The sequence below is a fragment of the Lathamus discolor genome, chromosome 16 (genome assembly GCF_037157495.1).
Source record: "Lathamus discolor isolate bLatDis1 chromosome 16, bLatDis1.hap1, whole genome shotgun sequence".
Lineage (NCBI taxonomy): Eukaryota > Metazoa > Chordata > Aves > Psittaciformes > Psittacidae > Lathamus > Lathamus discolor.
The window spans coordinates 325,654-351,998 of record NC_088899.1 but is presented as its reverse complement, the minus strand read 5'-3'; the positions used below and the strand labels follow the sequence as shown (position 1 = coordinate 351,998).

At 37.3% G+C, this 26,345-nt stretch overlaps 1 protein-coding gene across 1 annotated transcript in view; it reads right to left on the bottom strand.

Moving 5' to 3' along the window:
* Positions 1–26,345, bottom strand: part of VPS13D (vacuolar protein sorting 13 homolog D) — a 109,454-nt gene that overhangs the window by 75,760 nt on the left and 7,349 nt on the right. Inside the window, exons 9-30 of the mRNA XM_065696176.1 lie at positions 25,501–25,601; positions 24,750–24,918; positions 23,249–23,341; positions 22,546–22,756; positions 21,866–22,045; positions 21,226–21,356; positions 20,385–20,457; positions 19,895–20,059; positions 18,613–18,743; positions 17,880–18,012; positions 14,176–16,398; positions 13,673–13,818; positions 11,664–12,698; positions 10,665–10,755; positions 9,999–10,125; positions 8,921–9,101; positions 7,755–7,937; positions 4,980–5,199; positions 4,315–4,525; positions 4,012–4,183; positions 3,474–3,586; positions 1,878–2,087 (exon numbers count right to left, since the gene is read on the bottom strand). Coding sequence (XP_065552248.1) covers positions 1,878–2,087; positions 3,474–3,586; positions 4,012–4,183; positions 4,315–4,525; positions 4,980–5,199; positions 7,755–7,937; positions 8,921–9,101; positions 9,999–10,125; positions 10,665–10,755; positions 11,664–12,698; positions 13,673–13,818; positions 14,176–16,398; positions 17,880–18,012; positions 18,613–18,743; positions 19,895–20,059; positions 20,385–20,457; positions 21,226–21,356; positions 21,866–22,045; positions 22,546–22,756; positions 23,249–23,341; positions 24,750–24,918; positions 25,501–25,601 — 6,299 coding nt within the window. The remainder of the gene's footprint in view (positions 1–1,877; positions 2,088–3,473; positions 3,587–4,011; positions 4,184–4,314; positions 4,526–4,979; positions 5,200–7,754; positions 7,938–8,920; positions 9,102–9,998; positions 10,126–10,664; positions 10,756–11,663; positions 12,699–13,672; positions 13,819–14,175; positions 16,399–17,879; positions 18,013–18,612; positions 18,744–19,894; positions 20,060–20,384; positions 20,458–21,225; positions 21,357–21,865; positions 22,046–22,545; positions 22,757–23,248; positions 23,342–24,749; positions 24,919–25,500; positions 25,602–26,345) is intronic.

Genomic DNA, 26,345 nt, shown 5'->3' with positions numbered 1-26,345 from the left:
AGATTGAAATACATCAAGTCGCTTCACCAACAGAAACACAACAGATCTAAACTGCATGAATTCAAAGCTCTAATGATACAAAAGATAAACTGAAAAGCTATGCAACAAGAAATTAACTTACAAAAGTTCCTTTAATACACTGACATTATCAGTGTTACTTTGCAAAGCCTCCAATTTTAAAACTGATGTTTTTAGTATTGTTTTACATCTGTTCAGTACCAAACCTAACGTACTGCCTGTGAAATTCAGACCTGGCTCCATATCCCTCTAAAGCATTAGACGTACAATGTGTTTCCTCTCACACCCTGACAACATTCTGCAGCACAGGAAGCTGCTTTGTTGTCCAGAAAAAATGCTAGCCAGCCTTACTGAACTTTTAGCATCCCATTTTGAGTATCTGGCCAGGGGGGATAAAAGAGTTTGATTTCATTCTCTAGATAGAATACCAATTATATTTGGTCATGCTAACTGGGAAATAACCTACGTGCTTAAACACCATGAAACAATTTTACATCCACCGCACTCTGAACTATAAAATGTCTAAAGACTGTGGTTCCTTTGTGAGAAGCAGCCTGCCTGCACTGCTTCCAACAGTAAAAGCCTTTAACCCTCCCTGGCTCTCCAGGAGATTTCCAAAGGGCACAAGCCAGTATAACACTATCACTGAGCTCTGCAAAAGCTTACATCTAGTGCCAAGGATGCTCTCACCAGTAAAAACCTAACACATGATTATGTGGCTAAAATTTAAATACATAACAGTTAGGAAGAAAATCTCTGAAACTATCACCCATAATCAGATTAGGCTGTACTAGGCAAGCTAACCTCCAATCTAGGCAGCTACTGGATCACCAGTTACACCAAATCCATTCCAGTTTTTTTGGGTTTGTTTTTTTTTTTTTTCGGTTTGGTTTGTTTTTTTTTAATCCCATTGCATTTTAGTTCCATTCAAATAAAAATCTTGGGTGTTTTTCTGAACACACACTTATGAAGTACTCAAAACCATCAAACATTCTCTAAATCTTTGCAACAAATTTCTCTCAATTGCCTGAAGTTTGCTTGATTGTCTTTTTATGAACAAATGTCTTCCAAGATTTTCTATTGGACTAAAATAGTTCACAGATTTTTTTCTTATGCTACTCCTGCAACTGCTTCAGAAGGTATTATAAAAGAGTTAGAATACTGAGTTTGGTCAGTGAGAGTAACAAAAGGCAAAAGCAATGTCTCTAGCCGTATCACCTCCCCTTCTTCTTTGCTTGTTAACATCCTCCAACAGAACACCATGTTGTTACAGTTAAATACTGACACTACACTTTGCATTCCTGGTTTCAATAACAAATTAGAACAAAACAGATATCCACTGTGGTGCCTTTAAGCATTCTGGATAAGGAAAAACAAACAGGGTAGGACAGAATACAAAAGTGAATGTAGAGACCGTCTTGTGAAACAGGTGACATTTCTGTGCTTAATCGATTCTCTCAGAAAGGCAACTGTGACATCTACTGGGAAAAAGCTTTTGTAAAACATATAAAATCATATTATATTATTTTTAATATGCAAGAATATAAGTGATAGTGCAGACTTTAAGCACTGCTGATTCTAGTAGGCCAGAACTTCATCTGATGCGCTACACATTCAAACCTAAAGTTTACTGTAATGAGGGGGAAAAAAATTTAAAAAAAATCCAACAACCTTTAGATAATGACTAACTGCAGATTTCAGTCTATCAAGCACAACTGACCACCCAAAAAGAGTCTTCAGATCTGAATACATTGCCAGCAGGTTTGTCTACATTAATAACTGCTATATTAAGAACAGGACAAACCTGATCAAGTATGTCATTATTTGAAAACAAACACATAAATCCCAGGATTACAAACCTGAAGTGCAATTCGATCTGGATTGCTCCTGGACTACTGGTGTTCTTTGATGACTGAAAGATGCAGTTGAATACATTTAGTGTGCCTGTAGCAGACTTCTGTCCAGCATAACGTGTGTCAAATGCCATCATGGAATGAGAAACCAAATTTACAGACTTTGTTCCATTTGAAGAGCTTTCAAAAAGCAACTTGGATTTCTTGAAATCAAACCTAGGAGAGTAAAAAGCAAAACAACGTATTTAAGAGTCCTGTAGCTCATTTATTTCTAGAAGTCTCTTGTTTAAAATGTGCATAGTATACTGCCAATATATTTCATTTACATATTTTCTAAACCAACTACAATCACACCTTATGTCAGAGACAGAAAGTAGATCTATACTGCAGGTAATAATATTTCCCACTGATACAGAACATTCTGGATTAAAAAAACCCCAACAAAACAACACAGCAGAAGTCTGGGGTTTTTTAAGATTATCTCTCAACATTTTCTTAAATGTAATTCCATTTGTCTCGGGTAAGTCAACTGATAACTAAACTCTGATTTGAAGGACAACTTAAATTGCACTGTGTCTTCTGACCACTGCCATTCACTTCCATCTTTCAGGTCATCTGAAACTCTCAATCTGGACTCTGATTAAAAAAAAATCAGTTTCATTGCATTATTAAATCATAATTTCATATATTACACAGAATCACAGAATCCCAAGGGTTGGAAGGGACCTCAAAAGATCAACTAGTCCAACCCCCCCACAAGAGCAGGGTAACCTACAGTACATCACACAGGAACTTGTCCAGGCGGGCCTTGAATATCTCCAGTGTAGGAGACTCCACAACCCCCCTGGGCAACCTGTTCCAGTGCTCTGTCACTCTTACAGTAAAGAAGTTCTTCCTGATGTTAACGTGGAACTTCCTATGCTCCAGTTTACACCCATTGCCCCTTGTCCTATCACTGGATATCACTGAAAAAAGCCTAGCTCCATCATCCTGACACCTACCCTTTACATATTTGTAAACATTGATGAGGTCACCCCTCAGTCTCTCTTCTCCAAGCTAAAGAGACCCAGCTCCCTCAGCCTCTCCTCATAAGGGAGATGTTCCACTCCCTTAATCATCTTTGTGGCTCTGCGCTGGACTCCTTCAAGCAATTCCCTGTCCTTCTTGAACAGAGGGGCCCAGAACTGGACACAATATTCCAGATGCAGCCTCACCAAGGCTGAGTAGAGGGGGAGGAGAACCTCTCTTGACCTACTAACCACACCCTTTCTAATGCACCCTAAGATGCCATTTGCCTTCTTGGCCGCAAGAGCACATTGCTGGCTCATGGTCATCCTCCTATCCACCAGGACCCCCAGGTCCCTTTCCCCTTCGCTACTTTCCAGAAGGTCAACCCCCAACCTGTACTGGTACATGGGGTTGTTCTTCCCCAGATGCAAAACTCTACACTTGCCCTTGTTAAATTTCATCAAGTTTCTCCCCGCCCAACTCTCCAGCCTGTCCAGATCTCGCTGAATATATATTCCGTTAACTCCTGTCCTACAATCTCTCAGATTAGCGTATTATTCAGGATTAGGTATTCAGTAACAACAAAATTCATACCTGGCTAAAGAGCTGCATCCATCTTTCCCTTTTGGATCCATGAGTTCCAAGCTCACATTCACCATGTCAATAAGGAATGACATAGAAGTATACACTTCTCCACTCAGAACTGTCTGAAAGTGGAAAACACACACATTCCTTTTAAAACCATCTGTTTAACTTTCAATTCTCAACTAAATATTGTTATTTCAGACAAAGAGCTGCTGTTCTTTCTCCTTCAAAGAGCTTCATTAACCACTGCTGGGGGAAAGTTACATTTCACAACAGCGTGGCCTTCAACTTGAAGTTAATCCATTTTCACACTACTGTTTCAGAGTTTCCTTGTTCTTAAAACATCATCAATCATTATTCCCTAAAAAAAACCCCAAAAGCCAACAATTCTTTCAAATTGTTTCTGGTACCTTCTATTACTAAAACAGGTAAGTAGTTTCTAAAATTTAGGGTGCTTTTTTTAAGCTTTAGGTGAGAAACCTGCCATGAAGACCAAACACCCCTGACATTTCAAGACAGAATTTCTACTGCATAGAGTTCCTCTTACATGAATTCTTGGATCCTGCAAGTCATAGGGCCGCATGAACTCTTCTATAGGCTCCCCAAGGTTGTTCTCCAGCAGTCCCCTTATCAGCTTATACTTGTTCAAATCCAGAGTGCAATGGACTGATGACAGGTTGCCATGTATCGATATGTCTGCAACTGCATGACTTAACTCTCTGCAACAAAGGAAAAAAACATCAGTATTTTAAGATACTATAAACCAGCAGGTGACACATTTAAGAAACAATAACAGGCAACTAAAACACTGGGTTTAGGCTGACAACAAAGTGATCATGTTTAAACTCACTTGTCTAAGTTTCTTTCTACTTGTAACTTCAATCTGAAAGGTTCTGTCAATAAGCTTCCTCCTGTTTGCCTCACAAAGTAGGATGGAAAGCTCAAGTCTGCATTAGTACCTTCCATAGCCTTTGAACACTCTCTGTGATATCTTTCTGCAGCAAATATGTCCATGTCCTGCAGATCAACCACAATGCAGTCTAAGAGACAGATGTGATCCTCTGCAAGTGCACAGGAGATAACACATTAAGAAAGAGAAAAAAATAAATAATAAAATATCTGTACAAAACCGTTTCTCCTGGACGTTATTCCATTTCTTTAATCTTTTTTATTCACACTCATCAGTATCTGTAACTACCAGATACCAAGCTCACTCACAGGTGAATGTAAACTCTTAATCAAAAGTCCAACTGTACTCCTTAAATGTCTGCAATATGTATCTCACAACATGGCCAAATTGCAGAACTGGTCTTCCAGAAACTGAACCACAATTCCCTAATCCATTAAGCTGCAAAAATCAACCTTGAAACTAACAAGTCATGTATTTTAAACCTACAACTTTTACACCCAGAACCTTACTTTGTCAGTGCCACATAAGATACAAGCAAAACTGCACTGCATTATTTTACAAGGAAAAAGAGCAGCTATGTAGGGTTTCTAGTGTTTATCACGCACCTGGGCTGTCAGGGTTCGGTACAACAGGGAGCTTTGGTTGCTGCCCTTGTTGCTTACTCAGTGTATTCAGCACAGGTTCATTCTTCAGCTTAGACATGTTTGCTCCTGATGATTTTTTCATGAACAATCCTTCCATTGGTACTTTTGATTCATCAGCACTTGTTGTTTTCTTCATGCTATGTTTGGGAGTTCCCAAAGGAGATGAAAATTGAACTGAATCCTGCTAATAAAAGTAGTTTTGTAATTAATAATAGATTAATTTAAATTCTAAGAAACCAATACACCCAAGTTCAAGTTGAAACAAATTCCTGTCAAATAACAAGTATTTTATTTGAATGCCAGTATCTTTTACTGTAGAAAGATGGCCAAAGTTTTTTCTTATAACCTTAACAGAAGAAAAAGTTTATTGCAGCAACATTTTAAAAAGAACCCTGTGAAATCTTTCAATAAGAAATTAATTCAAAACCAGTGGGGTTTGAACAAATTAAAGAAACTCCAAACATAAAAACAAAATGAACACAAAATAGAAGGGTATAGCTGTCAAGATGTCAAGCATTTCTGTAGCATAAAGACTGTTAAAATATTTAAAGCTGGTTTTCAGAACATCTTCAGAAGATGAAAACAAGACATTTCTGCAAGATCATGCCAGCAACTTAGTATTTTATTAGAATAAGGGAAAAAATACTTCCGTACATGAAGTTATTTTATACGCTTTAAATATTTCAGTCATCAACAAAATGTGTCCCAAATTTTCTCTGCAGTAGCTAAGTTTAAGATTGAACAAATCTCTACCCTTATTGTTAAAATGCCCACGGGTGAAAAAAGAAAAGCTCATTTATAGATGTAAAACATTTCAGACATTTCCCCACACACACACACACACAGTGAAAATCTTAAGAGCTTTTCCACCTTCATGATGCTGTCCAGCAGCAAAAGCCTACAAAGAGTATATAGTTCACTAGTAAAATAGTCCCATCAACATTAGGAATTTATTTTACAAAAAAAATATCTGTGGAACAAGTTTATACACTATGTTTATACTCTGAAGCCAGTTTCAGGGTTCACTTAGTCTGTCCTGATTTAAATTTATTAACTTTATGTTTCAATTTTACTTGGCTTCACATGCCCCAGCAGGTAACAGTCACTTGGCTTCAGTGCTCCACTTGCCCCTTTACTCTGGGATTGCCCCCTTTACCCGTAACACTAGTACTGTTACTGCCACTTCCCACCTTCTTTCTGTATCCAGCTTCTGATGGCACTGTACAATGCTTACCTATAAACTTTCCTTTGGGTTTTTAATTATTAATCTTACTTGCCTTATGTGGTTTTTAAGTATTATTCATTGGAAAAATTCATTGCAGCCACGATCAAGGATTTTAAGATTAAGAATTTGAAGACATTAAGTTTACGCTGTAAAGACAAGACTGAGAAGTACATGCAAAGAAAAATCACCAGAACATCTATAAATACATCAATTTATGCAATAAATACAGATTAACAGCTCCTTGGACATGCATAAAGAGCACACCACAGCAAACTGAAATCTTATTCTTACAGAATTCAGCAGTCTTTAGGACAGAAACATCATTTTTAATGTATAAAGGAAATTCTGAAGTGCTAAATTCCACAAGAATATTTCCTTTTTTAATGAATGAGGATCACCTGAAAGCTACTCTAAAGACATAAAATACCTCAAATAAAACTGCATCCTTGTATGCATTGCCTTGTAAAATCCAATCCTCAAAAATAAACATAGGACAGAGAAAAAATGAAAAAAAAACAAAACAACCCAAGAAACCTCAAATGCCACTCGTTTCAAACGCTGAAATTTTCACAATGCTACATATCACAGTATTTTTACGTTGAAATAAAATTACTATGCATACATCCTTTCTTCTAACTCAAGAATCCACTACAAACCTTTAATCACACTGGCACACTACAGTACAGAAGACCACTCAGTATTACAGTCCAGGATTTCCTTACAGCAAAGACAGGTATATTTAAACCAGATGGAGGTAACAGACACACCCCAAACCTCCTGAAGCAGTTTAGACGACCTAATTTCTGTCCTCCTTTAAAATGGGATTAGGGGGTTCCCAGAATAACTACCCATTTTGTTGCATAGGTTAGATATAGAAAGCCAGCAACATGGACCTTCCTTATCCCAAACTTCATGGCTGCATCCCTCACCAGCAACACCAACTATTCCCTGTCCTGCGCCTAGCCTTACGTTCAGGCATTCACTGGAAACCTTTCATTAGATTTCACACAGTCAAAGCAACTACACAAGCTCAGTTTCATTAAAAGTAGAAAAAAAATTACAATTCAAATTTACTCTGTTCTCCAGTGTGTTCCAGGAAGTCTCACCTCATAGAGATCTCTATTTTCTGCCATTCCCAATGCTGAAATATCACTCCTGAAGAGCTGAAGCAGCTTCCAAATAGGGTTAGCTGAAAGCCCGTTATGCTCCCACCTTTAGGCAGGCACCCAGCTGGGTCCTGTCCTCTTATAAGGCTAGTTCTACTGAGTTCCACAGAACCATCTCCCCTGCCTGGATGGTTTCAGGGAGCCAGCCTAGGTGCAGAAGGGAGCAGCAGGCTGGGTCCAGCAGCTTATCCTGAACAGTGGCATGGACTGTTCACTACTAGTAGCACAAAGTGTATATATATACAGTAAAGCGTAAGAATCATTTCCCATTTTGATATAGGAATTAAATGCACAAAAACTAGAAAAAGAAACCCAAGCTGCTACATTAAGAAGTAATGTTCTTACCTTGTTCTTTAATGAAAAAGTGCCCGGCATACCCGCAAACAGAAATCTGTTCCTGACTTTCAGTTTTCCAAGATTAGCTACAATAAGACTATTAGACTTTGAGCTCTCAGGTATAAGCAGAACAGGAGCACCAGCCTCAATATCAAGAAGAACTCGTGAAGCTCGCTGTGCTTTATCTCTTACCTGGGAAGAGCAAAAATTCAGTACAAAAAATAAATATTAAAGTACAGGAAGTGGGTGATTATTTCACAGTGATTAGCACCGAGTTCAGGTATTCCTTGATTTACAAAGTAAGGTTTTATGAGGTTTTATACCCCCCAAAACCTCCTCAAGCTCTTGTTTTAGACAGTATAAGCTAATTAGAAAAGGATGACAACACGAACAGCACACACCTGTATAGTATGTGCAGCAATATGGAGTGAAGCATAATATCACCACATAGAGGCAGAACAGATGCTACTTAGTTCACTACTTACAGACTACTTAAGATAAAATATTCATAAAAGGAGGAAAAAGCATAATTTAGAGAGGTGTTTCAGAATCAAACTTCCTGATGTACAATGAAGCATTCTAATATAGGCAAGTATTAACTCTTTCTTCCAACTATGAGAAGTGTCTTTCTGAACTAGACTGTTAACTATACTCATCACTGCCACATTAGGTGTTGTACAAAACAGGCTATGACTGTCATGATTATTTATCTACTCTATCATGCAGAAGTTTGGCATCTCTTTTTCTCAGTCTACCAGCCATCACCCTTAATCAAAGACATACACCTCAGTAGAAAAGAAAGACTTCTCATTCGGTTCTCCTTAGGTATTGTAACTACCTGGTGAACAGTGGAGAAGAAGACAAAATCAAATCTTAAGCCCTTTTTGTCAAGCATCACAAAAAAGTTATATACCTGTACGGGTGCATGTTGCAGGACCCAACTGCCAAAGTTTTCAGTAATGCGCAAATTGGTATTCTATGCTTTCAAATAGCAGTAGGACACTCCTAAATAAGATCTTTTAACTACAAAATGGGTATTAGCAATCTCAACCAACATCAGAACTCTGAAACCTCATCACTTCAACTCACCTGAGTTGATGCATTAAGATAAATCTTACACTGCAATTCAACTGTGAAAAACAGGCTAGGAAAGAACAGAAAAAAACAAGACATACTGTTTGTCCTTCAATTGCTGCTCTTTGCCGCCCCAAGACATCCTGAAGCTGAGTAAAATGTTGGATGAATGACACCACCTCTGCCTGGAAACGCTGAGTGTGCACATACTGAACAGACGCCATCCGCAGCGTGACACGAATATCACACTCCCGTTGCAGCAATGGATCTGGCCTCCCATATCTGATAAAAGTTGAAAGCAAACTCTAGTTATCCTAGCCAGGTTTTACAAATAATGCTATTGTTTTGTATTAAAGATAGTAATACAGAGAATGTAACTGATGTGCACAGTGTAGAATTAAAACTATTCCAACTGAAAGTGTTAAAACCTGGGTTTATATTAATTATTTCTAAATTACATACATTTAAGTGCTACTGAGCTTTAATTAAGCAAACAGGAAAATTCTACATTTGGAATGTACCTCTAATCTCTACAGCTAACAGATATATCTTTGGTGATTTCATACATCAAAAGAGTGGCATAAGGTAAGTAGTGCACGATACTACGTAGATTCCACTCTGAATCTGTGTGCTGTTACATTTGAAGTAAATTCCTTAACATTACTTGGATAATTTCTAATCTGATTAATTCCAGCGGGTGAAGGAGGGGGTAGAAAAGCATGAAATGTCACAGGGTAAGAACTATTGCTTTACAGAAAGTAGAAGAACTTCAAGAGTGCACTATGACGACAGCAAACCCTTAATTCCAAAATTAAGGAGCAATGGAAAATCTGTTTCATCAGTTGAAAACGTTTTCCAACTTAAAAAACAACTTAATATTTTATCTAGGAACAAACTATCAACTAAATACTTTCAAGAGCAGCTTCAGACAAAATAAAAAACTATTTTTCCTGATAAGGCATGTACATTGCAGGATAAAGAAAAGTTAAAAAGTCTTAAATTTATAACTGAAAATGTTCAAAGTCTCATTTAAGTCACAAGCATCCGAAGCAGAATCATGCAGACCTGACAGCTGTGGGCTTGGTTTTTAGTGGGGTTTTCTGGGTTTTGGCTTGATTTTCTTAGGGAGCAGGGAATTAATGGTGCTAATACTGAGTAACAAGAAGTTTAAATTCATACTTAAAGACTTGGAAAATGAGTGCTTCTTCGCCACTTGTAGTGAAACGTTCTCTGTAAAATTCTCCATGAGCTGTAAGGTCACTTAAGGACAGACTTCCAATACTTCCTTGCACAGCTAAATCTCCCTCTGCAAAACAAAAGGCAGGCAATTAGTATCTTCAAGCACAGATAAGGTATTAAAGTTTCTGTTAGTGGCATAAACATGTTACAAGTAATTAAATCACATTAATGAAATATTAAATCTCATGTTCAAAGAAAATAATGTCTTTTTGCTACAAAGATTATATTAACCCAAACATAACTATGCTTTACATATAAAATGTGATTACACCACTTTGATTCGTGAAAACTTAAACAGAACTCTTTTTTTTCCTCTAAAACAGTAATATACTGTTGTTCTGCTCTGTGAAAGTGAAGTACTAAAATCCTGGCCAACCTCAACTAAAACGATCAAGGATTTGATAACTGGGAGGGAGGCAAGGATTTAAAATCAAGCCTGAAATATCAGAAGCAGCTGCACCAGGAAGAGAATGTGCCTCTTTCCCAGAAACAAACACACAAAAACCCCAATCAGCTCTAGAAAAGCCCCCATTTCAAACCACAATACCAGTGCACACCTCCTCCTACTTCAAGCTGCATAAAACCTTAGCCCTCCAACCTACTCACCAATCACTTCCAAGTGAGCTGCAAGTTTTGACACGCTGGCTTTAGCAAGCTCACTAGTTGTCTTATTCAGTACTAATGATAAAGAATGAACCTGCGCAAACAGAGAGGAACAGGTTGGTATTAAACAACATGACTTCAGAGCTGGAAAATCATTTTAGCTCTTTTATTTTCCAAGACAATTGCATTTCAAGACATAAATGGCAAACAAGAATTTGCTTGAATTTGACTGGGAGACACTGGAGGAAGGGAACCTTTACACTTCCTTGCTTGCACATTAACAGGTCTCCCAAGCAACTCAGAATTGTCATCAACAAATCCTAGCACTGTTAGCTTCATCCTTTTCTCTTTCAAGACTTGTCATTTTTATGTTAGACTGCAGGACCTCTTGGCAAAGACACATAACTAAATGTATATATACACATTTACACATATGTATATAGACATATATGTTTATATACTTACTAAAACATATAGCTTTTAAATAAACTCTCTAGTACCTAGAACAGCACAGTACCAAATTCAGTATGTTACGTCTATAACATTGAAGCAGCCATCTCATTTAACAGATCACAATTAGACTATGCCCTGCATGATCCTGAGAAAGAAGAGTCACAGACTTAGACTCCCCAAACTCTCAGGCATAGAGCAGACAGGATGAGGATGGGGGTGTGTCAAACTCTACCCATAACAGCTCTACTGACGAACATGGAGAACTCTTTCTTCAGCATCCCTTCAAATGCTATACACAGGTTTGAGGGTCACAGATCAAGGGAGGCAGTCTGCAAAGGTTCTGCTTTTCTGTAACTTTCACACATTTGTTTTTAAACTGTAATACACACACTTTAAATCTGTTTCTGAACTTTAAATCTACTGTTTCTGAATTTATGCACATTTCTCCACAAGACTATAAAACATTTGAGTTAAATGTCACCTTAAGTTCCTATAAACCAGATGTTTTATGACAGACAATCCAATTACTATTTTGTATCTCAAGTATACCTTCAGATCCAGCTTAGTGTTTACAGGCTCTTGGGCTTGAGAAGCTGACAAGGTATTTATTTCTGATTTGACTGCCTGCTGTGTATCTTCAGGTTGCAGCTTCATAGCATGGTTATCAGCAGTGGATCCAATCCCAAAGAAATCCAGTATCACTACCCAGGTTTGCAAAGTTATTAAGACATCTAGACAATTAAAATCAACGTCTACGCTACGGTTAAGTCTGTTATAGTGAGAAGAAAATTCAGGATGTTTCCTATCCACTAGAAATATATTGATATGAACCAATGAATCATCAAAGTTACTTTTTCCACAAGGCAACTTGGATCTGTCTGCTGTTGGAGAAGGAGGTGGAGTCAGAGGATACTCGGAATCAGCATCTTCTTTTTGCTTCTTACGGGAGGACCAAACTGGTCTTTGGTACAGCTGAAAGACATTAGGCGCTTCTTCCATATGGGAAGGTAGGGAACGGGGCATGTCTGGATACTCTACATTGGATACTGAGGGACAAGACTGGGAAAGATATTCCTTATGTGCTAAACTGGATGGCTTGGGTGCTCCACGGGACACCATGAGATTCTTGTATAAAGAGTCTGGGTTCTTCTCCAGAAGATCTTCCATCAGCAAAGAACGCAGGGCGATCTGAACAGACAAAGTCTGAGGATGATCTTTAGCAAACTCAACATCAAAATCCTGAAACTTAAGGCTGACAAGGCCTTGTGCACCAAGTGTAAGGTCACCACTTAACTGCACCTGGAGCTCTGAGATATGAAAGTTTGCTTGAATCTGAGTAAAAGATTTTGTTTCCCTGATAGCTACTGACTTGTTTGGAACAGAATTAAAACTAGAATGGCTGAATAAACCATTTTCTTTCCGTTCATTTGAGAATTCTGTGCCTGTACTGGGAAGTGATGTTGAAGGAGAACATTGACAAGTTGAAGATACAGAAGTGGTTGGAAATCTGTTCAAGTCTTCACTGTAAATTAAATTATCCAGAGTCTGAAGGACTTGTTCATAGACATGTTTTGCTAACACGACCTACAATATAGAAAAAAAAAAAAAATCCTCACATTAGAACTCTCTATATTAATAAAATCTGTACCTATTATTTTAAAACTCACAAGTGAAAAGGCTGTGGAATTTCAAACCAGACAAATCTTAAATTTGTCCACAAGTCAAAAATAATCCAGAATAAGGTACAACGCAAAACTGAATAAAACCAGTTCTATATCAGCTCTGCAAGATGACAATCTGGAAACATACAATATAGGATCCTAGAATATGACACCTTGTATTCCCAGGGAAAGTGTTAATTAAAAATAACTCATCATACAAACTAGCCTTAATTTACCATGCTGAGATTATGGAGGAATACATGGATTCTACTTAGCCATTGTCTCCTTAGAATCATAGAATAGTTAGGGTTGGAAAGGACCTCATCTAGTTCCAACCCCCCTGCCATGGACAGGGACACCTCTCACTAAACCATCCCACACAAGGCTTCATCCAACCTGGCCTTGAACACCGCCAGTGATGGAGCACTCACAACCTCCCTGGGCAACCGATTCCAGTGTCTCACCACCCTAACAGGAAAGAATTTCCTCCTTATATCCAAACCTTATATCCTTACCTTTAGAAGTTTCAGTTTTGTCTATTTAAAATCTCTATTCCTGAAGAGATTTGTTAGAGATAATGGCTTTTTAATTCTTAGTTTCTACTAGAACTGCAAATAAACATATTTGGACAGTGACACATTTATTTTCCTTCTGTGATAGGTGTTCATGGTAAGTAAAAGTTAGACTAACTTATAAAGATGTCTAAAATGTTCCAAAACAAGATTAAATTTTGGTCATTGACGTTACGACTTAAGACTGTCTCTTCTATCCACATACATAAGGACCTGATTTCTCAACTACCAACATATTAAACCTGAAGATACTTGCCTAAAACTACTTATCTTCTACGCGGGGAAATACTTTTATATTGATAATGGAAATACTACATTACTATACCTGAAGAGGGTTAACAAATTTCCCTTCAATCTTCATAATGCTTGATATTCCAAAGTCTTCATTACTCAGAGGAAAAGTTAAATCTTTTTCTAGTGGTATCTTTTCCAATTTAAACTGGATGGTGGTGTTATTCAGAATGTGGAAAGCTGTTAAGAGAAAGTCAAATTAAAACAGTATCATAGTAAGTGAATTGACTATCCTGTAAAGACTATACAACAGATGTAACATAGTACCTATTTAAATTGCTCAGAATCTCTTAGAAATGCTACAATAAGTATATGTAACTATGTTATGTCAAACTTCTGCAAGAAAGACACTATTTTCTGTTTAGAAGACTAATAATGGATATAAATAAAATAACTCGTCCTTTGTAATTAAAATTGAGCAGTGTATTCCAGGAGGATGGGTGAGACAAAATATACAACAGACCTATGGTCAATATACATTTTTAGTACCATCCACTACTCATATTAAAATAATTAAGAGCTCCCTGATTAACATACCATGGCCTTTATGTAATGATTCAAAGAAGTCATGACGAGTAAAATGGGGTTCATCCTGGCTACTAATACTAGCAGGACCTGAAGAAGAATGCAGCCTATGAGATATTTCAATTGCAGGCTCCTTCTTGCTTGTAAACTGGCTGCTATTTAAAGAATACATTTTAATGTCTTTAATTTCAACCTGCAGTCTATCATTTGTAGATTCATCTTCTCCTGGTACAAAATTCTGAATGGATATTTGTCCTAGATGACCTACAAGCAGTTCAGAGCTACCAGGCTTTCGAGGTATGGAAACTATCGGTGACTCAATGTTTACATTTAGTATAAGTTTAATAGTATCAATTTTGAGTGGCTGTAATCCAAAGGCATAGCCTTCATTATCTTCTAAGTTGGCAACATCTCTTGATCGTGGTGTTGTGTCAAACAAAGAAACCATTTCACTGTATTCAGCAGTTTTAGTTGCCAAGACTGTGGTAACTTTTGAAGCTGCACTTTTCAGCATGCTGCGGAAATTCTCTTCCAATTCATCCATTGACAAAGTTAGTTCTTTCAGAAATTTAGCTGAGTGGTTGTAGTGTAAAGAGGCCATTTTGAGGTTCAGAGAACATTCCTCTTTTGACTTTTCTGTGAAAGTAAAACTTAATGCATCTGGAAGGTTATTCCCATCATCAAGTCTGAAGAATAAAGATTCCAAGTAATCTACATCACCAATGAGATTTTCATACCTCACTGTATTCCCTATGCTGACAACATGCTGGTTCTTAACATTATCTTGTGTTAGATCCATCAGCTGAAGGCATCCCAGAGAGCCATTTACATCAAATTTACTACACATGGAGACATTGACTTTGGTGCCACCAATACTGGCTGTTGCAATTTTTCTGCCATATTTTTCTCCATTTGTCATGCCAACTGTCCTGAGGAGGAGTATATTTAACCAGTGAATATCAACTGCTACCTCTGTATTCTGTACGTAAGTTGACTGGAAGGTTTCCTGTTCCCTCCAATCTTTTTCCAAGTCAGTTATTAAAGGCTGGGGACTGGAATCTTCTTTCTCCTTCGGGAAAGATTTCTGGAGAAAGCAAATCAATTCAACAATAGTCTCTGGGTTAAGGATGATATCCAGGTTGTTCACCTGTACAGAGATCACCTGCAGACTGGAATCCAAATTCATTGATGGACATTCTGCACTCACAAACTGATACTCTAATTTTATCAGGGACTCTTGATCTTTTCCATTGTTACCAGATGAGGTACTTGAAGCTGTAGTGCATCTCTCTGCCAAACTAGCTGCATCAATGGGACGTGAATCATGTGGTCCATAAACTGGAGACTGAGCTCTGCTGTCTCGAAGACTTCCTGTTGGCGCATCAAAACTCAGATTCTTATGAGAAGCCATCAAAAGATCAAAATCTGTTCCATATGTTTGCATAGTGTCAACTAGTAACAGGCCATGAACAGTCAGGGACACCTCTGCATCATACGGCCTTTTCACGAAATGGGCATTGGTGCCAAAAACCTTGAGTACGGAGATGTATCGTCCATTACTTTCAACACCCAACTGCATACAATTTACTTTGAATTCAGCCAAAAGCAGCTGAGACTCAACAAGAACTTCCCTGGTGTGTTGCTCTAGCATCACAACACTCTGGGTTAGGTTCATCACAGAATCATGTAAACTGCCAAGCTGGTCTACCTCTGCAAAAATCTTGTCTTTCCCTAAATGCAGGGCATCAGAAGACTTAGTTTCAGATGTACTCAGCTGCATACAACAGTTCTTCAGAGCCAGTATTTTGTCTTCATTGATGTGGATTTTCAAGTCAGGCAGACTTCCAGACAAGACAGCTCCTGGGTATTTTGGGTCAGACGTGTAAATCAACCTGCGCTCCAACTGCAGGTGAACATTGAATTTTTCTACCACATGAGTTGGACCCACATCACTATCTTGAACATGTTTCCAGTTGTCTTTCACTCGGCCCACCATGATCTGAAGGTCCATAAATGAAAGTGTGTATCTCTCATACATTCTTTTACTCATTAAGTGGGCTTGTAGATGCTCTTCGCTTATTTCTAGTTCAGTAAATTCAGACATTTTCATGCCACTATTAGCGTTAGATTCTGGTGGTGGAGTATTGGGAGGAGTTGCAAGTGGCGTTTTATATTCCTCATCACTCAGTTCATTGACTTCTGAAGAAAAAGTATCTGTACTCCTTTTAGATTCTTCTGTGGATTAGAAAAGTAATAGTAAACAAACAAGTAAACAAAAGTATTCTCCCTCCTTGCTAATTCCCATCATTACCTGATCATCCTGGCTGAAGCTGTGTTTTTTTTAAACACAAAGCATATCCACTACTGTCCTTCTCTCCTTCCATTGTCCCTTTTATTTTCTCAACAGAAAATCTACTACACTTCATTGACATGTATGCAGATGTCAGTCACAATGTGTTATGAAATCTATTAGACACTATTGCCTCATTTTTAACACACTTACTGTAAGATTTACTTTTAATCCAAGCTGTTAAAAAATAAAATCCCTTACTCTGCCTATGCAATTCTTTTGATCCCCAAAACCAACTGAAGAGCTACTTAACAAGAATAAATATATGATCAGAAGGTTTTGTTAAATTAATTTTATTCCCTAATACTAACTTTAACGTTATTATCATGCTCTACAAAGCAGGAACACCTTCCAAAAGTAACCTTTTTTACCTTCTTTTTTCTTTTCTTTTTTAAGCTCAAGCTACTCTGAACAGCCCAATGCCTCAATTACACAGGGAAATACAAACCAGTCTTGCATAAACAATTTGTGGGGGGTTTTCTAGTGTGCCGTAAGGCAGAATTTACTAAAAAGGAAGCTACTGAATCCCTGCAAAGATTCATTCATGCAAGAAAAGATCAAATCGTTCAGAGACATCCAGAGTAACAACATTCCACTGTTTCAATTCTGGGCTTCACACCTCAGCTTTCCACTGCACCACAGAGCAGCTCATCCTACAGCTGTACTTTTTAAAAAAGGAACTGCATATCACATAGCTATCACTTCCATTTTTTTTTTTTTAGCGTATCCTCACACACCATATAGTCCAGCTATATTTTAAGTAGGTCTAATTTTATTTACAGGTTCCAGTGTACTTTCTTTTTCATCTTCCTGCAATGTTTTCCTATTGGACCAGGAAAAATGCAGTAATTTAAGAAACAATGATCTAACTTTTGACACAAACACAGGACACCAATTTTCTTTCACTTTCATTCAGCTAGCTATAGACACACGCTAAGAACAGAGATCCACGCGACTCGAAACTGCAGGGCTTATTCAAAGATACTTTCACTGGGAGCACTGTTCCACAAAAGCATTTTACAGCTAAAACTTACACAATTCTAAGCTTAAAATGGTAAAGTGCCTGATGCACTAACTTCACATCTGCTCACAGACTTCATGAAGTACAAGATACCACACGGGAGCCTTTAATTTAAAAGTTAATCGTCAAAAAACCCGAAACCCCCAACAAAACAAAAAAAACCCTGCACAACCCCTTTTTATTTTTAAAACCAATATTAATTATTTATTGATAATAGCAGAATTATGATGTGAAACTCTAGGCATATATAGGGGAAATAACCTTAAGACATCTCTACTTTCTACACAGACAAGAGCTTCTGGAAGAAGACTGAAAGAGGAAAGCTGCAATAATTCTAGATTGTACCTTGAGAATTGGTAAGTAATATTCTTCCCAGATCTACAACAACTAACACTGGATCCGCAAATTTGAAATCATCAGGAAATATCACCTGAGGGGCAGAAATATCAAGGCACACAGTCCAGCTTTTGCTGTTTTCCTGGAAGTTAAGAAGATATAATAGCCTGTAAGAAATAGTTTCCCCTCACATGCAAGAAAAGCCATATCAGACAAATCAATGTAGTTAGCCACTTTTTCACCTGAAGAGCTAACCTTCATGGATTGAGCCATACCATGGTTTGGTAGCTTGTCAGACCAGAGACTCCAATTATAGTCCATGAAGAGAGATTTTCAGTAGGTGAAACATCCTACGCTAAGAGAGATGCAATGAATCCCTCCCAGAGGGACTCCCCATCTGTGAGCCAAGGAGAGTGAATCTACCTGCATAGCTAAAAGAAGGCATCTATCTACCTTTTACATGAGACTGGATCAGGAATCTCGCATCAATGCAGCTAACTCCAAAGCTAGGGATTAATGATACTGATACACATACTAATACCACTTGAGAACTGCAGATGAGCAAAGCCCAAATAAAGTAGAACAATTTTTTCATTTAGAAAATAATCTCTAAATAAGTTGCACACAAATTTAATAAGTTTGATGTAACAGAGCTCCAGTGCACAAGTCTTCAAGTCTTCAAGTCTTAAAACACACGGCAAAATCAAAAAGCCTACATAAACATTTGGAGGCAAAAACTTACTATGAAGTCTCCTATGAGTAAACGATCAATAGTTTGCCTGATTTCAGCTTTTGTCTGCATTTTCAGCTTGTTGTACTGTCTTCTGGCAGCTTCAGCCACTCTTGCTTCTAATTCAGACTGATATCCAAAACCTGCACAAGAGATACAAAACTGACTAGGTATAATTTTGTTCATCTGTTACTGAACAGGGTAAGGAAAAAAGAAAGAGAGAAAATAACTATTTAAAATTTTTGTAGTGAAATACGGAACAGGAAAACACAGCAGCTGAAAGCCACTGGCTGTACCTATACTCCAGGCTGTCTCAGAGGAAAAAAGAAGCATCTAAGCACAAATCAAACAATCCCACCAAAAAAAACACTCCCAAACCTTTTTCTGGTCTTTATTTTACAGACCTTCAACCTGAATTCTAATTTAAGGGAGACAGAAAGGTCATAAGTATGGCAACAGAGGAAATTCGGACTAAACAGTAAGAAGTTTGGAGAAGTCTTCTTGTTTGGTTGGTTGGTTTGTTTTGACCTCTAGCATTTATGGAATATTCTCATCTTGTGAGAAAGGGTAACTATCATCCCAGCCTTTATGCGAGGTAACTTAAATCTTTCGGTATTTGCCAAAATCAACAGAAAAAGACTTGGTACTTCCAAGAACATTTTGATATTCCTTGTTCTCGCCTCTCATCTCCTCAGAAACTGAACTTTAACAACTGAAACTGCAAAAGCAGACACTTTATGTTGCACACTCAGGTACTAGACTCCTAAATCTTGCTGTCCTTAGAAGCTTAAGGAACCAGTATGTTTAACATCTAAAAATAACGTTCCTCAAAGATCAGACTTAATTTAACTTATCAGAAGGGATACAACAGGAGTTAGAACACAATTTCCTCCGTATCATAACTATAAAAAATATTCTGCTTTTAACTGTCCTCTCAAAACTCTGCTGTTCTCCATCAACTTCTAGGAGAGATTACAGAAACAGCCTCCTTATTTACTCATTTTAATTTAGGCACCATGAACATCCACCATGCATAGAGCAGCAACTTGTAATTTTAAAGCTGAAGTTTCAGGAGTCTGCCCAAGTGAAATCTCTGATTCAATTAAACAAAGAAACAGCCATAACAGCAGGAAAAAACATCCAGCAAAGACTCAGCACATTAATTTGAAATGAAGATTCTTAGATTAATGCTTTTCTAAGAATAAAAACAAAAATCAAACACAGTAAAAGATGTTATACTACCAAAAATAAGAAAACCCAACCCCACCAAAAACCAAACATACTAAAGGTTAACCTGAGGTATGGACTCTTCCCTTGTAGAAGAAGTCAGCTACTTTCTTAATGGCTTGTGGATTGTAAATAATATTGAGAGGTCTGGTACTGACTTCCAGGCGCCTCTCAAAAGTGCTGTGGATTGGATTTCTTTCATAAAGCATCTCAAATACTGGGGCATCAGGATCTGCAACCAAATAAAAAATTAGTTACAAAAAGTAGTTGTAAAAAAAAACAAACAACCCGAAACAAAAAAATGGACAAAAGCAAAACCCAAACCCCAAAGAATTTAGTAACTAATTTTTACCTGGAACTACCAGGAAAGCAGTACGTGTCTGAAAATTCTTCTTACCTGCACCCCTTATGTCTGAACAAAGCTTCTATGATTTTATCTTTACTATTTGCAAGAGCATTTGCATGAATTCAAACTCTAAGCACTCAGTTTTGAAATTGTGCTTTGTAGGAATGATCTGATATGCTTGCTACCATCAAACACATAATGAAATCTTTACCAGTGTTCTGATTAGTCATTTCTGAGGACAAACTCTGGAGTCCAAAGGAAGACATGCAGCCAACCTCTTTCTGCTGAGAATAATTTTAAAGAAAAAGATCGTTTAGATAAAATCAACCAAGCCACTGATATAAGCACAAAAGTATTTTCTGTATTAGTCTTATGGTCACTTTATAAGCGAATTATTCATTTATTATATTATGATATTATTTTATTATTATTCATTTATTATTATATGCATGTTTTTCCCCTGATGCAGTCAAACAAGAGAAGGAAGTATGACTAAGTAGCTAACACTATCTACTTGTGTAGCAGAGACAGCCTGAAGTCTGAAGGGCAGATTTCAGATACCACTCTACAATTTACAAAGTACAGAATACATGGGAAATTCTCATGGAATTAGATTCAAATTTTGGCTGCTCAGAAGAGATATTTGAAACCTGTTCAGCAAGTCATTCAGAAGGAAAAAAGAAGAGTTCTGTATTTCTGCTTTTAGTTTAACAGTATACAGGTGAAGTAAAACCTTACTTGGACCAAAACGTTTTATGAAAAAGAACAACCGCTGTTTAAGTAGCAATGCTGATAGTTCCAAATATCAAATCTCATTCAACAAACCATCTTCTTCCCAATACGTATTAACTGTAACATTAACATTACAAGCAAACATGAGGAGTTCTATGAATGATCTCTGGAAAGGGAGGGGAAAAGTTAAGTGGAATTCTTCCAAGACTTTTAGGTTCTTCTTCTGGGACAAGACACAAAGAAGTGTTGAGCTTTGGAATATAACTATTTTTATACGTATGTGTCTCACATAGTAACTTAAAGTGGTTTTGTTCACCTACAGGATTTGGGAAAACGAGAACAGGAAATATGGTCCCTTCTGTTGCCAAATCCCTCAGAAAAAGACCACCAAGCTGAACTCTGAGAAGGGAAGAATTTCTGCGAGGAAGGGATTCTGCTAAGATCTTTACACCTGGAATATAAATACATAAAGTAATTTTATTTCTTTTAGTACACATCATAGCTTTTATTTAAATTTGACAGATAAATTATCCAACAAATGAGTCTTTTGGAAGCACTTTATATGTATTTATTAAATAAATACATTAAAATATATTTTCATATATTTATATATATTATATATACTATATATATTTATATATTAAAATATATTTATTTCTACTAAAATAATTAAACATGGACATTTGGAATACATTAAATGATTGTCAAGCATATATTGCTATAGTTGCCACTCTTTCACACATAACAGTGTCTAAAGTTAGATTTCTGTGTTGAAATCATACAGCTGGAAAAACTTATTTTCACTTGACACATGGATTTCCACAAGCTGTTTTCATGTTTTCAGTTTGAACTTTGTTTCAGTATAGTCATTTAAAGAATTGAAACAAAAAGTCAAAGGAAGGACTGAAGGCAGACAAAGCTCTGGCCTTTTTGGAGAAAGAACAGAAATTCACTTAATACCTGAAAACTCCAGCTGCATAAAAGCAGTCTCCTCAGCATGCACCACCTTCTTCTTTTTATGCAACAGAGTGAAAGAGCCACCCTGCAACTGTAGATTAAATTTAGCAAAAATATGATCTCTCTTCGTAAAGGTATTCATGCTAGAAGCATCTGCAGCAGGGTCAAAAAACTCATCTGTACCTAGTTAAATAAAATACAAAACAATGCATGAAGTAAGCCAAGTTTCTGGGAGGCTACAGAAGAACAAAAAAGTTTCCCTGAATTTGAAAAAAAAGATTTTCCCAGCTCTAGGGAAGAAAAATAGAAACAAAAGATAAATCTGGTATACTTTCTTCTTTAACAAAACTGAATATTCTGGAGAATTCTTTTATTTCAATTGTGGTAATGTGAACCTAAATTTATGAAGACCCCAATAATCCAGTACTGTTAATGTTATACCCAGTCACTGGAACAAAGAAAGTCCCAAAGCTCTTTGCCATAAATACCTATAATATTGGAAGCAAATGTATACAATATATTGCTATAAATAAGCAGGTACACCAGGTACTAAGATTTTCTAACAAGCTTTAAACAGGTAGTTGACAGAAACAAAGAGGCAATTCTGCTCACCTTTAACAGGTATCTAACTATGGTACAGTTCATAGCCTTAAAAAGAAACAGATAGCCCTTTATTTCCATACCCAGTATGTCCTCTGGATTCCACTGTTCCTTTGGATCTGTCAGCAGCCCTTCAAATGGTTCCCCTTCATATGTTTGCTGAGCATATCCATACCAACCTCCCCATCCAGGAAACCATGACTGAAGATACTGCAGCATTCCAGTGCTACTGCCATGTGCAGATTCTGCTGCAGGGGACCCGCCAGGGGAATAAGGCAAGGGCTCTTTAATGCTCTATGTTTTAACATTGAAGACAGACACATTACTGCTGGTAAGTAAAAGAATACCACAAGTGTACAAAAACATCACAATAAAAATGCAGTGCCATCTACTATTTACTCAGCATTCTGCAGTGATATTTTCAATCAATACTTAGCCTATTAGGAGAGCAGCAGCAATGGCAAACCTATTATCAGTTAACTGCTGCATGTTCACATATGAAGCCATATGGCATGATTTAAATCTTAGTCTAGAAACACTAAATCAAGTAAGTCATTTGACAACCTGATCTAGTTGAAGATGTCCCTGCTCACTGCTGGGGGTTTGGACTAGATGAGCTCTGAATGTCCCTTCCAACCCAAACTATTCTATGATTCTATGAGTAATGACACACTTCTAAATCAAAGCAAATACATGCTAATACTCTCTAGCAGAAAAGAACACAAAATCTCAGAATAATTCTCATAAAGATTCCAAATATTACCCTGTATGCAGAATGTTCCTCACCTCAGCTAAGTCATGAATTTTATCATGAACTATCTCATAGAGTATCTTCAACTCTTCGTAAGTTTGCTCATCTTCAATACGATGCATTTCTGCCTGAAAATAACAAAAATGGTAAAGTAAATGAACTAAAAGAATAGAGCACCTTATACACAAACATGTCAAACATCTCTGCACTGTGTAAGTTAAGAGATTCACTGAAAAACCTTAACATGTCATGCATGGTATTACCTAAGTGCCTCAGCATATACAGAAATAAACAGAAGTCACATGGGAAACTGTAACACTGACATTTCCCGTGTTACAAATAAAGTTTATTTGCATTGTAAAAGACTTCATTTTAACACTTTTCTTTGTAAAAATTCCTTGCCCAGCTATATCCTTCTCTCATACATCAGAAGCAAAGTTGGCAGCACAAAATTTAAGCCATGGAAAATAACCTGACTTAACAGAATGCTTAGCATAGCCAGGAGCAAAAAAGCTTCTGTCTTGAGTAAAGAAGGCAGAGGAAATGAACTGCGTAAATCAGGACAATGTAGTATTCATACTTAGGTATTCAGACATGTTGTCCTCTTTGTACTGATTAAGAAGTTCTTTGTGGAAGCTTATGATTCACCCATGTCTAAAAAACACGTATTACGGAACAAGAAAGCAAAAGACATTTTTCCAGCCCAGTGGCATTGCCCCTGTTACATTTCACAGCTCTGCTGCAGACAACACAAGCTATAGGAAGTCTCCTGCTTTGGCAGGTACTAGAAAATTTCCAGTACATTGACCAACTTCTACAGTTCATGTCTAAATAGCACAAGTAAAGATGACATAAAAGTACCAACAGAATCACACCTGTAATTGAGACAGGTGAGGTACATGTTGCCCTGAGCTGTTTTAACTAAAATGTCTCAATACACCTAAGGATAAAAAGCAGCTAATTATAGGTCATGGGAGTTTTCTTGTTCTGAAGTAGGGGACAGGTTCAGTACTAGGGGCACTTTACATGGAACCTGTATCCTAAACTCAACTGTGGAAAAACAAAAAAAAAAAAAACAACCCAACAAAACACCCCTACACTGTAAACTAGCCAAAATTTCTTCCGTATTACCTACCCAACCATATGGGTGACCTGACACACTTCAGATGTGTAAATACTTTTTGTGTCTATAGAGAACACGAGTTAAGAAAGCGTGTCACAGACTGGCATGAGCATTCTGTGACAGTTAATGTTATTTTCGGTGAAAATCAGTGACAGCTCAAAAAAAAAACCAAAAAAACAACCAGCTTTTTGCATAGCAAAACAAAACCACAGGAATCCACACCTCCCACAAGCCCAGGTTTCACGCATTAAAAAATCATTTGTAGTTAAAGCACAGTCTCTTCAGTGAAAATGGCCTGCAGTAAAACTAAAGATGTGTCTGAACTAGAACAGATCTAAAATTTGAGAAGATGAAACAAATCAAATCAAAGACGATTAATCAACACTGTAGAAAACTCACTCAAATCTAAATACCTGCTCTGCAGCAGACAGTGGTTCCCCCTTCAACTTGGTGTAATACAAGTCCGTGTAAGACACTGCATCTTGGGCCCGATGTAATACAAACTCCCAGGTGGAGCGCTGCCTCTGCTCCCTGATCTCCGACAGATTAGCATTCAGAGCAAAGATCCACCATTCTTGGCAGCTGAAACATTTGTGAATGACTGTTACCAATATTTCCAAAAAAACACACGCATGTCAAAGTGGTGATAGGTCCAGGAGAGGTTCAGTTTAAAAAGAGAGAGCAACTGGCCAGGAAAAGAAGTAGCATTACAGACAGCATATGTGGGCCAATTCTGCCAGTTGTGGAGAAAATCCTCTACGAAGTCGCCACCAATTCAGTGGGATTTAGTATAGCTGTCATGGATCAGGCATAGGCAACAAAAGGTTGAGTTACATAGACCTCTAGCCTGAACTGATACTATCTTGCTCTGCACAAAGAAGATTTCAGAACACCACAATGTGTGCTTTGGGGTAGAACCTCCAACTTAATTTCAGTTCGTAGAAGCTGTGACAGATGATGTAAAGCCTCAGGTAAGAATAATTACATTTTAAGTTTGAATTACATCTGAATATTTAAAACTGATTCATGAGGTGTGGAAACAAAACATGAACACTGAAACTCTAGTATATGATTATTATACGCCTTTTTATACTTGTCTTCATTGAGGCTCCCTAGCATAGTTTATAATACCATATTAACACTACCACATTTAGACACACTTACTTCTGTGTTACCGGAACCTTTGGTCTCCACTTCCTGAATTTAAGCTGTCGTTCCTTTCTAGCCAGCTCCTTTAGAAATCCCATGATCTGCTGGTACTGCATCTTTTAGTAAAACAGTACACAGATCAATTAGGCAACACTGGAGTGTTTTCCAAAGCAAAGGGAAAGAAAAAACAAACAAAATCCCAAGCATAGGTTTGGTTTATCTGCATCAATGACCTGCAGATGGCTTCAGAATTAAGGTTGATGTTAATCATAATTCATAATTTGGTTCTCTAGTATCATATATCTTCTCCCAATAGCTAGTAGCTACATTCAATTTACAAGTTTCGTTATTTACACAGAGAATGAAATCTCCTTCCATGTCAGATTATCAACCTAACATCAGCCACTATTGTATATTCTATGGACTAAAAACCCCCAAATACTTCCCTCCTATTACTATAATGAGCAAACAAGAATGTAAGTTTTTTTGCAATAATGGGCTGCAGTAAGATAATTCTGAATGCTTGGGTTTAATACAAACAACTTCTTTGTTATTTGTTCATGTCCCTTTCAGTTTCCTCTAAAACTAAATCTTTAAGAAAATACTAATCTTAAACTACAGTAATTGGTATTTAAGCTGTTCCAAACACTACCCCAGTTTTACGATCCCTACAGGTATTTCACTGTCAGAATCAGTACCTGTTTTCTTAGAGATAACTAATACAAGATGGCATTTTTCCAGCAGAATCATCAGAAGCACTGACATACAGACAACAGTTGGAGCATGTGGGAAGGTAAAAAATACGCTCTGTGTCAAACCAATTTGAATTTGTAGACATTGTGGTAACCAAAACATGAAGG